The sequence below is a fragment of the Asparagus officinalis genome, unplaced genomic scaffold (assembly GCF_001876935.1).
Source record: "Asparagus officinalis unplaced genomic scaffold, Aspof.V1 AsparagusV1_Un683, whole genome shotgun sequence".
Classification (NCBI taxonomy): domain Eukaryota; kingdom Viridiplantae; phylum Streptophyta; class Magnoliopsida; order Asparagales; family Asparagaceae; genus Asparagus; species Asparagus officinalis.
This window is the reverse complement of record NW_017972943.1, coordinates 72,664-87,179: the sequence shown is the minus strand read 5'-3', so window position 1 is coordinate 87,179 and position 14,516 is coordinate 72,664. Positions and strand designations below refer to the sequence as shown.

General features: G+C 33.9%; 1 protein-coding gene across 1 annotated transcript; it reads right to left on the bottom strand.

The window, feature by feature from the left end:
* Nucleotides 1–2,373: 2,373 nt before the first annotated feature.
* Nucleotides 2,374–4,975, bottom strand: LOC109828061 (ATP-dependent DNA helicase PIF1-like). Its single transcript, XM_020395098.1, has 4 exons — nucleotides 4,873–4,975; nucleotides 4,683–4,771; nucleotides 2,765–3,925; nucleotides 2,374–2,457 (listed from the first exon to the last, which is right to left on the bottom strand). The coding sequence occupies exons 1-4, from the start codon at nucleotides 4,973–4,975 to the stop codon at nucleotides 2,374–2,376; spliced, it is 1,437 nt and encodes a 478-aa protein (XP_020250687.1).
* Between the last annotated feature and the right edge of the window lie 9,541 nt (nucleotides 4,976–14,516).

The following is a 14,516-nucleotide window of genomic DNA, read 5'->3' as shown; positions in this document are numbered from 1 at the left end:
AAGAGCCCTGCATATAATTTTAAAAATATTTAAAATTTAATTCATTAAGTTACCTTTTTTTATTTGAATTACCATTCTCGCATGTCCTTAGCAAGTTGTATTTCAGGGTTGATACATATTGTCGATGCAATTTGCGAAGTTATGCACATCTCCCCTGCATATATAATAGTCATAATTAGAATTTGATATTTATTGATAAATAATTTACAATTCAATAATAGAAAATGTTACCTTTGTACAATGATATTTTAAAATTTGATAGCGCTATTATAGTTGTCTCATGCATATTTCCTTCAATAATTGAACCTTCATTGCCAGCTTAATCTCCGAATAAAGTTACAGACAATGTTATCTCACTGTGTAAGAAAAGTTAGACAATTTTAGGTTAATATATTATATTTTGAATAATTAATTTATTGTGAAATAAAAGCATGCGTGTATACTCTTTGTCTACTATAATGATGTCTCGCCTTGTGTCTGCCTTATTATATCTTGTAACGTACTTGATCATAGGCTTGATATTCGCTATCATTGCAAGAACATCTGCACATAAATTTATAATAAGTTTTCATGTATAAATTTTTAAATTAAAAATAAAAGGTATTTACAAATACTTACTTATATTCCTTGTATCCTCATTGGAAATTGCGTCTTTGATTGAGTTAAAGTTATTCAATATCTTATCAAATTGAAACTCTGCTTTTGATTCTTTGATAGAAATGTTCTTAGTTAATGTCAACTCAATTGACTCATGTACATTTCCATAAAGCGAGTTTATTGGTTTGACTTCTCCATTTGAGATGTAAACAACATGATTCTTCTGAAGCATGTGCTTATACATTTCAATAGTTTCTCCAAACATAATACCTTGTATTTTTTTTCCCCCTACAAATATTATTAATATTATCTCACAAATAACTAATACATTAACATTTATTTAAGCCTAAGATAAATAAGACAAATAACTAATACATTAACATTTATTTAAGCCTAAGATAAATAAGATAAGTAATAAATGACGTAAGTTATGTATAAATGTAGTTTTATGTGGGAAACTTTTAAATAACCATTCTCTAGATTTTACTGAAAGCTATCCATAATCTTTGGGTCCAAAAAAAAATTACCTTTTAACTCATCAACGAAACTAACCTTATTTATATAAATTTACCTGTTATTGAATTAGAATTTCTACAACTTACTAATAAGTCATTTGATCTCAATTAACAAATTTAATCGTTTATACGGATTAGCTCTTTGTAAAAAATTTAAATAGGCGCTACTTGTATAAATAATTCCACCAAAGTTTTGCAACACCAACTAAGTTGAGGGGCTAACATGATAAATTAATATGCTCAAAATTTAGCTTGATCATGCAACTAAATAATAAATTTATGGTAAATATGCTTATTAAAAATTTAATCTAAATAATAACTATTTTGTTGCAATGTGTATAAAATGTTGTGTTGATGTCATATTCCAATTATTTGCTTGCTTATATTGTTAGACATATCTAGACAATTAATTTACATATAATTAGGAAGAAAGCATGATATTTGGTGTATAAAATTTACGAAAATGAATTACATGTTGCTTACCTCTTTAATAATTGTAGGAATTTTTTTAATATGATCTTATACACAGTAAGGTGATAATAATTAATATAAGAATAAGCATCAACAATTATAATTTAATTTATATTTATAATTTATAAATTTTAAAGAAATTGAGAAGGCTATGCATAGATTTAAAATAACGATTGCTATGGCATGATAAAAAGTGATGGATATTGTACTTAAACATTGTATGTATTACTTTATTTAAGAATAAGTATCAACAATTATCAATAGAATTATAGCATGTAGAATATTATTACATTACCTCTGAGTCGGCAAAAATTAATTTTAGTAGTTTTCCTAATCCTTTGTTGTTCTCATAAGATGACTCAATAGTTCTTAGGATAACAACATGAATGGTCCACTCTCTTTGAAACTTTTTGAGTTGGTGTATTTGGATATGTGGAATTGATGCTTTGTTGTTGGATGACATTGTTCCTGCAAGAATTTGAATAGTTTGTTATATATAAATAACAACGCATCTGAAGTACTAAATAAACTCAAAAGAAAAGAAAATAAGACTATTTCTATATTAAAGGTGTGACACTAATTATAGTAATTTGAATTTATTAATTAATGTTATTTACAATGTTTAAAGTTATTTTAATTTTGATTAGTACATGAATTTGAATGAAGAGAGTGAATGATGTAATAATGAATTGTAAAATTTTTAATTATTTTTAAGAAAAAAACTTTAATAAAATTGAAGCTACTTATTATATAAATTCCTAACCTTCAAAAATGTTATTGGTCATTTGAATTATTCCTCATGGTCCTTTGGCTGGAGAACTTCCTTGTATACAATATTTTTTTGTGTATTGTTCCTCTTCTGCAAATTTCCCATCTGATGTTATTAAGACCTTGGTTGTCATCATAGAAGTACACCGCGATAAAGCAACATATAATTGCCCATGAGAGAACACTGGTTCAGGTAGATAAATACCTACGTTAGGTATTGTTTGCCCTTGGGATTTATTAATTGTCATTGCAAAACATAATCTTATGGGAAATTGTTTGCGTTTGAACTTGAATGGTAATCATTTATCTTCTGCTGGTGACAATGGTATTCTTGGCAAGAAAACTTCTTTCCCAGCATATTGGCCCATTGTGATTTTAGCTTGAATTACATTGTAGTTAAAATATTAACATACCATTCTTGTACCATTGCACAATCCATTAGTTGGATCCAAGTTCCTTAGTAAAATAATTGGACAATATTTTTTCAACTTGAGCTTGTGTGGCGGTAGTCCATTAGGAAGCAGAGTGTTCAAAAATTCTTCTTGGTAATGATGATTAGTGTCATCAATTGCTTCATCAAAGCTATAGAATTCTTTTCCTTCTCCTGAAAACCTTTTTATTAGTCTATCATTTAACTTGTCAACATATTCATTTTTTGTTGCAATGATAGCTCTATCTTTCATATATTCAATAGACTTAAAATTCTCATCTAAAGATGGAAAAATTAAATTTATGAGAGAATCTTCCGGTAGGTCATCACCTTGATTCTGGATCAATATTGCATTAGGCAGTTTTATGAGATCTTGGGTCACTGTTGGTTCATCTCCATTCCCAATCCTAAGAAGAAATTCACTGAATGTTGTGTCTGATTTTGCTCTCATATTTTTTGAAAGTTGTAGTTTGATCATTTTGCTCCACAAATGTGAGCTTACTAAACCTTCTTTGATAGTTTGTGATCTTGTTGAGCGAGGCACCACCGGTAAAACTTGTCTGAAATCGCCACCAAATACAATTACTTTTCTGCCAAATGGTTCATCTTGATCCATTAAATCTCTTAGTGTTCTATCTAATGTTTCAATTGCAACGCGTTTAGCCATAGGAGCCTCGTCCCAAATTATTAGACGAGCTATTCTAATGAGTTTTGATGTCCCATCTTGCTTTGATATACCACACATAGATGAATCTGTTGTTGGGATTTTGATTTTAAATCTGGAGTGTGCTGTTCTTCCACCAGGCATTATTACAGCTGTGACACCTGATATCACTGTAGCAAGAGCTATCATACCTTGCGATCTTACTGTGGCAAGTAGAGCACGATATAAATAAGTCTTCTCAGTTCCTCTAGAACCGTCAATAAAGAAAACTCCACTTTTATTTGCTTCAACTCGTGTTAATATTGTAGTGTATGCAATATGTTGTTCATAGTTGAGTTTTGTTGCAGCATTTACATCATCAGTTGGGATTTGTACATCTAGCGCTTCTTTTATTTCTCTTGGGTATGAACCTTCCTCTAAAATGGTTTTTGTTTGTAAAGGTGGCAAATCAAATTTTTTTAATATCCTTTCCCATACTCTCTAAGTAGAAGTTAATATTGAGAAGAGTATCATTTATCACCGAAGCTCTAGTAGCATTTGGTTTCCTTGAGAAGTCTTTAGATAATGATTCAAGATATTGATCCCACAAATAATTAACATATGTGGGCTCACAATGAACCAATATAGTTGCAAACAAACGTCGAAGTCCTGTTGGCATTTGGAAGACGATGACTTCATCTAAGCACTCTCTTGTGCTATCATCAGATTCCAAAAGACCTAATTTCTAGGCTGATTGCTTGAAAGATTTGCAATGAATACCATTTACCATAAGTAAATCCTCAAATGATGTCGGGCACCTAACGTGAGTAAGCAATAGTCGCAAGTAATATCTCTCTCTTTCAATTGGATTAGCCCCTTTTATTAGCCCTATCACTTGTCTCTGTTTTCTTGGACTCCAAGATTTTGATGTTGAATCCCAAACATAACATTCAGGAAAGTCCACATATAATAACTCCTTTTCGTGGTCCTTTTCATGTTTCTTCTTGTTACATTCTTTAATTTTTTTACACATAGTAAAAAATTCTGTAAGCATCGTCTTGGAGATATGTTCCAAGTGAATTAATTTCGATAGGTCTTGATGTTTCCAATAAGAAACATATTGCTGATTTGGCATGTGAAGTTGTAAGTTAATGACAGCCGGGAATATCTCATTAAGATGGAATTCATATATTCTCCAGAAAGCTTCCTGAGCTGATACCCATCTTGCATCTTAAAAATTTTTGATTTCATTCACAACCTTTTCACCTTCATTATACTCAATGTTTACTGCCACTCTATCATGGCCTTTATATATGTACTTATAAAGGTATTTCACTGCTTTTATGCCTGAGCATATTTCAACATTGATGTGACAATTATAACGTGTCAGTAAATATGGATTGTAAGGTACCACCCATTGATTATTAAGAATTTTGTTTCGAACCAACATTGTTCTATTATTTTTGCTCCTTTTATAAATTGGGTAAGCATCTTTCGCTTGTACTGATCTTGGAGAAAATTCTCTAGGATAGTGATACTTGCACTCGCCATTTTGCATGCAAACATTCTTCATATTTAACTCTCCACAAGGGCCATGCATCATATGCTTTTTTACCAGTTCATATAGAATTGGATTTTCATACTAGTCTGGAATTTCTGCTGATACGTACTTATCATAATGATCTAATGATACGATTTTGTGCTTTCCCATTAGAATAATTAACATGTGTGCATGAGGCAACCCTCTTTTTTGAAACTCGATGACATGAACATGAGCAGCAACTTTTCCAAAGATTTCCTTTTTAAATAGCTGATCGTTCAGGTCTTGCAATTTTGCTCTAAATATCCTTAAGGTTAGATCTGGTCTATCATTATGTGTCTGTCCTGGATGTAGCTCCTCCGTGATTTCTTCCCATTCAGGATTGCATGTCATTGTGATGAAAATATCTGGTTTGCCAAATCGTTGTACTAATGACATTGCATCAAGATATCTACGACGCATATCTCTAGGACCACCAATAAATGATGATGGCAGCACTATTCTTTTTTCGACTTGACATGCTTTTGCTTCTCCAGCAGCTACACTATCGACTATGCCTTGGAATAACTCTGCTTTGATTTCTGATTGTTTTTTTCTAAAATAATCAAGTCTTGTTGTTTCAAGCTTTATGTATATATCAACAGCATATTGATGGAACAACCGGCCTGCCGATGTTAATACAGTAGATTGTCGAGTGTCTCTTATCTAAAACTTGTAACAATAATATTCTCGACATGAGACGCTTCCCACCTTTGGTGCTTTAACACCTACAAGTTTGCAGGTTAAGTTAATTTTTAATTTTTTAATATTATTAAAAAATTTTAATTATGATTTACCTTCCCTTTCTCGTTTAAATATGTCTTCTGCAGATGTAAAAGTTTGCTGAGTCATTTGAGATGTTGTATTTACTTGTTTTGAACGGTGAATATCATTTTTCTCCCTTCTTTTAATATTTTGGTGCCATCCAACATCTCCGCCTGGAAAGATTAAAGGATACTGTAAAGGATCATAACAACCAAAATAGTGCTTAACTTGATGATTCCTTCCAGAGTGTGAATGGACAACTATTTCTCTCTCATACGGAATATTTTCATTATTTCCCTCTACCCAGACAGCTGTAACCTGATCCACTGTTGGCGAGTTATAAACACGTTGATCTACTGCAGCATCTCTATTTATAATGATCTTGAAGTCTTCAAGAGATGGAAAATCATTCAGTTTCCACAGAAATTTTGCATATGGGTTTCCTTCTAGTATATCCATCAATCTTTTAATGGTAGTCGTACTCATGTTTGCATTATCTAATATTCTCATTCGATTTTGCAACTCATTCTCTGTATCGTAGAAGTAAAGTTGAAAGTAGGAAGGCTTATTTTCTTCTGGAATTAGAGAGGGGAGATTATGATATATTTGTCTTTGTGCTCTAAATGTGAAAATACCCTTTCTGTTTGATGCAAGTTCTCTATCAAACCTTGCCCCAAATGAGTGCTCTAAATGTGAAAATACCCTTTCTGTTTGATGCAAGTTCTCTATCAAACCTTGCCCCAAATGATGTGAATGAGAAAATGCTATTATACTTTCTGGTTTGTCTTCGAAACTCAATTGCCTCTTGGGTTTGTACTGTATAAAGTGCATATAACTCGTCATTAACATTCACATCTACTAAGTGGATTTCACCATTGTGGCAACAGGATGTTGGTGGCTCATGTTCAAACTTTTTTGCTCTACAAAATGAACAAGACTTTGGAGTGTGTAGTTTATATAATAAAGAACATACTGGTTCATGGTTAATTTGACCTAGAAAAAATTAATAGTTTTTAGTGTTAAATAAATTTAGATATATAAAATCATATAATTCATTTAATAAATTATAAAATTAATGTATGCAAACCTCCATGCTCATATTCTCGTTGTTGCGCTCCACAAAACAAATCAATTTTACGTTTTCCCTTGCTATTGGTACTACTGCCAGCAAAATCATTCCTTTTCCTCTTTCTATTATCATCAATGACCTTCTGAATGTAACTTCTCTTCTGATCAACATTCAACTGATTATATTTGGTTTTTCTACTCTCATGTATTAGAATGTGTTCTTCTGTTATAAATAATAAAACATACTATTAATAAACATAAATAAACATAAAGTAATACTAATATATATTTATGTTGCATTCAAACCTTGGTTTGAAGTCATTTGGAAGAAGGTACTCTTATGCAAGTGTATAGTGATTATGCAATCCAAGAAGTAGAATGAAAATTTCTGCAAGGAAAAGAAAATTTAATGCGTTAAATTATTGATTTTATTTTTTATTTAACATAAGTATAGCAGTGAATATAATTTGAGAGAATAAGTACTTAATTGATGTTCAATAGTATTTAAGGGTTTTTTGAGAAATTTGATACACTATACATGCATCAGTAATCACAAATATCTCATATACTAAGGTTACTTTTTTTTGAAGTTATATAATAATAATAATAATAATAATAATAATAATAATAATAATAAATATTTAAGTGTAGAAGAAGATAAATACAAGGAAATAGAGTTACCATCACTATGAACAAAATAAAGAGAAAAGAGAAGAAAGTTGCTTAACTAACCTGAATCACCGACAACTTTAGAATTTTTTTTTTTAAAAAAACAAGGCAAATCCAACCAAGTAGAATATCTGCATTAATATGAAAAAATGGTAAATTATCTAATCTAGACAAACATTCCAAAGTAAATGAAAATATTATTGAAATTACTATAAATAATTAGCTCACAGCATAGATATTCAAAGCATAGAGCGAAGGAAGAAATATATCAAAATTGTTGGAAGCTTATTCATGAAAAAGGCAATTTTGCCTTTGTGAATAGTCCCACATCGGAAAATGAGATGAATAGTAAAGGGTATATAATGGTTCTCTCCTTATTGGGCTTTGAATAGTGTTTTGGGTTTTGTGGGCTTTGCGGTTCTACCACACACACGCGCGCGCACGCACGCCACACTGCGCCTCGCCACGCCTCGCCTCCTATTTCCATTCACTCTGATTCTAGATCTACCATAGAGCTTCTAAAGCAAGTACATGTAAATAAAAAACATAACAGACATATTCAAATAAGATATAAGTCTGTACAACGCCTATTAGGCAAAGTTGTGATCTTGGATTTTGTAAAGTCTGAGAAAAATATTGCTGACCCTTTGACTAAGGGATTATCCAGGAGTGTGGTTCTGGATTCATCGAGGGAGATGGGGTTAAGCCCATAAATGAGGTCACTGACAGCGGCAACCCAACCCTTATTTGGAGACGTAGTCCCAATGTCGGTTCAATGTGGTAGAAACAAGCTGGACAAGTGACTCTCGTGTGGAGCATCGACCTAGATATATTTATATATCATTATGTAGCATTTACTACTACCCCTTCTCTATGGTGACGATGCTCTTATGATACAGCTGGCTAGGCTGAGTTTTACTCTTAATAAGTCCAACGCGTGTATTGTGGGGGGTATTAAATAAACAGCTGTAGTACCCTTTGAGGACTTACCTACGTGAGAGGAACCGTGATGGCCGCGGTTGGGGGGGACAGGGCTGACCCCTAGAAACTCTCATGAGTCGGTTTTTTGTGAGCATGGCCTTTAACGCTCAACCCGCTTAGCTCAATAGATGAAACGTATTGTGTGTGTTTTTATCAATACCTGATCCAAGGGACCTAATTCAAGGCCTAGTCCATTATGTCCCTCAGGTGGCGATAAACTCACTAAGGAAAGGTTCAAAGCCGAAAGCTACCTCTCCCGAATTCACGATACGAAAGGTTGCCCAACCTATATTTATTCTGTGATTTATTTATTGATTTATTATTTTCAGTCAATATTGCCTTTTGGGGGGGACTGTTGGAAACTTATTCATGAAAAGGTAATTTTGCCTTTGTGAATAGTCCCACATCGGAAAATGAGATGAATAGTAAAGGGTATATAATGGTTCTCTCCTTATTGGGCTTTGAATAGTGTTTTGGGTTTTGTGGGCTTTGCGGTTCTACCACACACGCGCGCGCGCGCGCACGCACGCCGCGCCGCGCCTCGCCACGCCCGCCCGCACGCCACGCCACGCCGCGCCCGCACGCCACGCCGCAGCCGCACACTTTTGCTTCTCAAGCCTTCATTTTTGCACGTTTTACACATTTTGTAACGGCTGCATGCGGGTAACGGAAGCATTAACCGTGCGTAACGGTCCCTTGGATTCAGCGGGAGTTACACCTTTCATCACCTATAAAAGGAGGCTTGGAGCTCATTCAGAAAGACACCAACGAAGAGGAAAATCTCTACACTCTCTTCTCTTCTCTACTCTTATACCTCCAAGAAAAGATTTCGGCTACATATTTACATATTCTATTTTCTGGGCAACTGTTTTCGTCTGAGCATAAGCTCTGTGTCTCACGCCCGAGTGCAGAGGCCGGCCGATTCCGGGGGTTTTTACCGCTATGGGAGAGAGGACAAACTGCGCCAGGGCGATAGGCGGGTCCTTAATCTTCTAGGGCAGTGATATCACGACTGCTCCCAATCAGGCCTGAATTTTCTAACTCTTTAATTTGTTTTATATTATTATTGTTTTGACAGCAAAAATTTCCATATCAAATAAATATGCATATTCACCTAATAGACATTAGAAGAAAAGCATTGTTAAAGAGAAGCAGTCAAAAAACTTTAAAGTTATCAGATGCAAAACCACAACAGATATTGCGTTCTTTCTTTCACTTCATCGCACATTCATCCAAGTAAATGATAGCAGGCAAACTAACTGTAGAAGCATATGCAAGAATCACAAGCTACTACATTTCAAGTTAAAATTACAGGAAGATAACATGATTGGTTGTAAATTAATGACAAGTTACTCGCTGTTCTACAATCTTCACAGGCTACAGTGAAATATATGTAAGAATATAAGAATTGATACCTTGGACTAAAGGTGAACTTCTGCATGTCTAGATTTCCTTTCTTCAGATCATGTTGTGTAAATATATGTAACAAGAAACTTGCTAATATTGTTCATTTCTTATCGCAGAAAATCAACTCGCACTTCAGGTGTAATAAAATTCTTTATCCACTCAACATATATTTCATCAAGATTCCATCCACAATACTTCAAGTATTATGGGGGAGGAGCTGGTAATTTAAGAACTATATATTTCTTCCATTCTCTGTTGCATTCACAGCGGACTCTTTGGAGTATGATTTTGGCGAGTGCACAATTCCGTTAGATGTCCGTGGTGATCATGGAACAGAGATCAGTTACATAGATTATTTATGACATATATTACACGAATTCTGCAAGAGTAATATCGGGCAAATTTGCAAAATAGACCGTTTTTGGAAAAAAAAATTAGCGAAATAGACCGTTTTTGGAAAAAACTAGCAAAATAGACCATTTTTTGGGAAAAGAGGTCGATTTTGAAAAATGGATCAGAAAACATACGGGACTAGTAGTCCCGTATGTTTAAAGTTCACTAATTTTGTTGTTAACAAAACGTACGGGACTAGTAGTCCCGTACGTTTTGCAGAGCAGCTAAAGCCCCTGCCCAGCAAATCCACGGGACTACTAGTCCCGTGGATTTTGCAGAGCAGCTAAAGCCCCTGCCCAGCAAATCCACGGGACTATTAGTCCCGTGGATTTGCTGGGCAGGATACACCAAACATGCACGGGCCTCATTTATCGATTACAAGCAAAATTTTCGCCAAAAAGATATCATTTACAATATCACAACACAAATCTCATCATAGAGTACGTCACCACACAAATCTGACGTAATCAACAACATCACAACACAAATCCAACGGAATACACATCACATCCAAAATCCGACAAAAATACACATCACAAATCCATACGATAATATATATCAGTCTAGGCTAAACAAATCCAAATGTCTCAAGTCGACCCATACGATAATATGTAGTTTAAGATAAACAAATCCAAGGTCAATAAATCCATATGCTTTAAACTTGGAAATTGTTCCGCACAATTGCTGAAAGGTAATGCGGAAGTAATTGGTAAGATTCCTCCCAATCTCCAAAGATTTTAGTCAACGCCTTCCTCCGTGCATCATATGCTTTAAACTTGGAAATTGTTATTCTTTTCATGTCATATACCCTTGTAATTATCTGTCCTGGAGTAAGATCAAGTTCCCGCCTAACTTCGGGCATAATTAGCTTTGCGATATAAGAGGAAGTCAAAGTCTTATGATCATAAGTTGCAGTCGAATTAGAACATGTATGGAGTCCGCAATAACTAGAGATTATAAACTGGCCAAGTGATTTTTTCCTAATAGCTGCATTAAGCTTCCATGGACACTTTGAATTTCTATCATCTGCAGCACTTGTATTCTCTCCTTGACCTCTCTCATTAAAGTAACACTTTACATGATAGCTAGTTGTGTTGCTTTTCACCGTCTTGAATTTGACCCGGTTTTTTATTGTCCATTCACGTATAGCGAAAATTAATGTTTCCTTGCTCTCGAAAAGATCTCCTTTCTTGAAAGTAAAGTCCTCGGATGGATCGAAATTAGGGCCAGGATCGACGAACTCAGCTTGTGAGGCATTTATCCACTCATCATTTTGAAACTCTTCTGGCAACGGCTCTTCAAACTCTACGTAGTCGTTATTTATGCAATATTCATCCATCCAACTTACGTCATCATTGGTCTCTCCAATTGCATACTGCATACTATCAAGACGTTCATCCTCTTCAGCATCTTCAGTATCATCATCGGCATCTACATCCTCATCATTATCCTCTGCTATTGTAGAACCCCCCGGTAAATCAACTGAAACATAACCCGGCGAGTTGTGGAACACGTCATTTGACATTGCACCCGACTCATTTTTAAAGCGCATGGCACTTTGAGATAACGAGATTTGATTATCAAGCATGCGGGAGAACTCTCCACGAGCATATGAAACTTCAGCGACCGAATACACTGGAATATTTTCAATAAACAACTCGATTGATACTTGTTTTTCCGCAAGCTGTATCATGTTATTCAATTCTTCATCATTGGTGATCTCTACAGCAATTGTTCTTTGATCATTTATTGGACAATTACAGAAGATCTTAATGGAATTTTCGACGTGATTAATTCCAGTGACTCTGTATATTTGCGCCACCAATCTATCAAAGTTGTAATTTCTGGACAACATGAACATTTTCCTAGAGCCTCCATCGTATATAGGCATATTATTCATTCCAACGCTCAGTTTTCCATTGAATAAGCAAATAATCGGTACTCCGTTCGCCATTTTAACTGAAGCATTAAAATTCATCATATAATAATTATATTTTTTTCCAGAGATTTTTCTAGACCATAATCATATATTTCTTCTAGATATACAACATTAACTAAACAATACATATAAATTTATGGAAAAATTAAAATTTGTACCTTGATTAAATCTCAGATCTCCTCGGCCTCGCAGAGAATCGACGGCGTCGGCGTCAGATTTGAGGGAGGAAGAGGTGAGTTGGGTTTGGGGGAGAGAGATAGGGATTGTTGGGTTTTGGGATAGATGGAGATCGGGTTTGGGAGAGAATGAGAGCTTTGATCGGCTTGGGAGAGAATGAGAGCTCGGGAAAGAGAGAGGGGGAGATCTAGAGTTGAGCTCAGGAGAGAGAGAGAGAGGGGATCGAAAGTGGGTGCTCGGGGGAGAGAGAGGGAGATGGCGAGAGAAAAAAACGAAGGGGAAAATGTGCCCTAGGTTCGGTGTATATATAGTCTGTAATTATACGGGACTAGTAGTCCCGTATAAATTGCAGACCAGCTTTAATGCTCGCGAAATCCACGGGACTAGTAGTCCCGTGGATTTGCTTGGCATAGGCTTTGCTGGCTCTGGAAAACGTACGGGACTACTAGTCCCGTACGTTTTGTTAACAAACAAAATTAGTGAACTTTAAACATACGGGACTAGTAGCCCCGTATGTTTTCTGATCCATTTTTCAAAATCGACCTCTTTTCCCAAAAAACGGTCTATTTTGCTAATTTTTTCCAAAAACGGTCTATTTCGCTAATTTTTTTCCAAAAACGGTCTATTTTGCAAATTTGCCCGAGTAATATCTGTTGGCTTAAAGAACCATGAGTCATCTAGAAACTACGCGAAACTTTCTAAAGCATGGGTAGGCGAGGATGTCGACTCATGACATGCACCCGTAGCGTATCAGGTAGAAATTCAAGCTAAATTAAAATTAAAGAAGAGCCAACATGCTAAATTTATGGTCCTATTGAAAATTTTCATATAAGATGAATCTATCTGATTCATCTAATCCTTTTGAAATATTTCAAATAATGGGTTCCAAGCTTACTGAGAGGATGGTAGTGGCAACTGAACTTCAGTTTGCAAATTTAGCTTATTTGCTCACATTTAGCTAAACTTAATTGCTCACATTTAGCTTGAATACTGAAAGAAAACACTAGATTCACAAGTTTGCAAATCATGTGTATCATTATTGTTTTTTTATCGAAATCTAAAAAATAAATATGATTCCTATTTTTTTATATAGAATATTTTAAATGTTGAAAAGCAAGATGAACTGAGTGGATATGCTACTTGCTTATCACATCTAGGCCTGTCCATCCGGCCCGGCCCGGCCCGGCCCGGCCCGGAAATCCGGGCCCGGGCCGGGTTCCGGGCCGGCCCGGGTTTTTTCTTTTTTTTTAAATTTTTTTTTTCAAATTTTTAAATTTTATTTAAGTTTTAAATTATAAAAAAGACAAAATAATAATAGTAAAATAATAATTTTATTAATCACTTAAAATAACATAAATTATAAATAAAAAAACATATATAAGAGAGAGTATTCTTATATATACTTATATAAGAGAAAGTATACTTATATATACTTATACATATATATACTTATATAAGAGAGAGTATACTTATATATACTTATATACTAAGAGAGAGTATATATATACATACACATATGACATATTATACATATATAGAAATATATTATATAAGAGAGAGTATACATATATAAGAGAGAGTATACTTATATATACATATATACTAAGAGAGAGTATATATATACATACATGCATACATTATACATATATAAGAGAGAGTATTCTTATATATACTTATATAAGAGAAAGTATACTTATATATACTTATACATATATATACTTATATAAGAGAGAGTATACTTATATATACTTATATACTAAGAGAGAGTATATATATACATACACATATGACATATTATACATATATAGAAATATATTATATAAGAGAGAGTATACATATATAAGAGAGAGTATACTTATATATACATATATACTAAGAGAGAGTATATATATACATACATGCATACATTATACATATATAAGAGAGAGTATTCTTATATATACTTATATAAGAGAAAGTATACTTATATATACTTATACATATATATACTTATATAAGAGAGAGTATACTTATATATACTTATATACTAAGAGAGAGTATATATATACATACACATATGACATATTATACATATATAGAAATATATTATATAAGAGAGAGTATACATATATAAG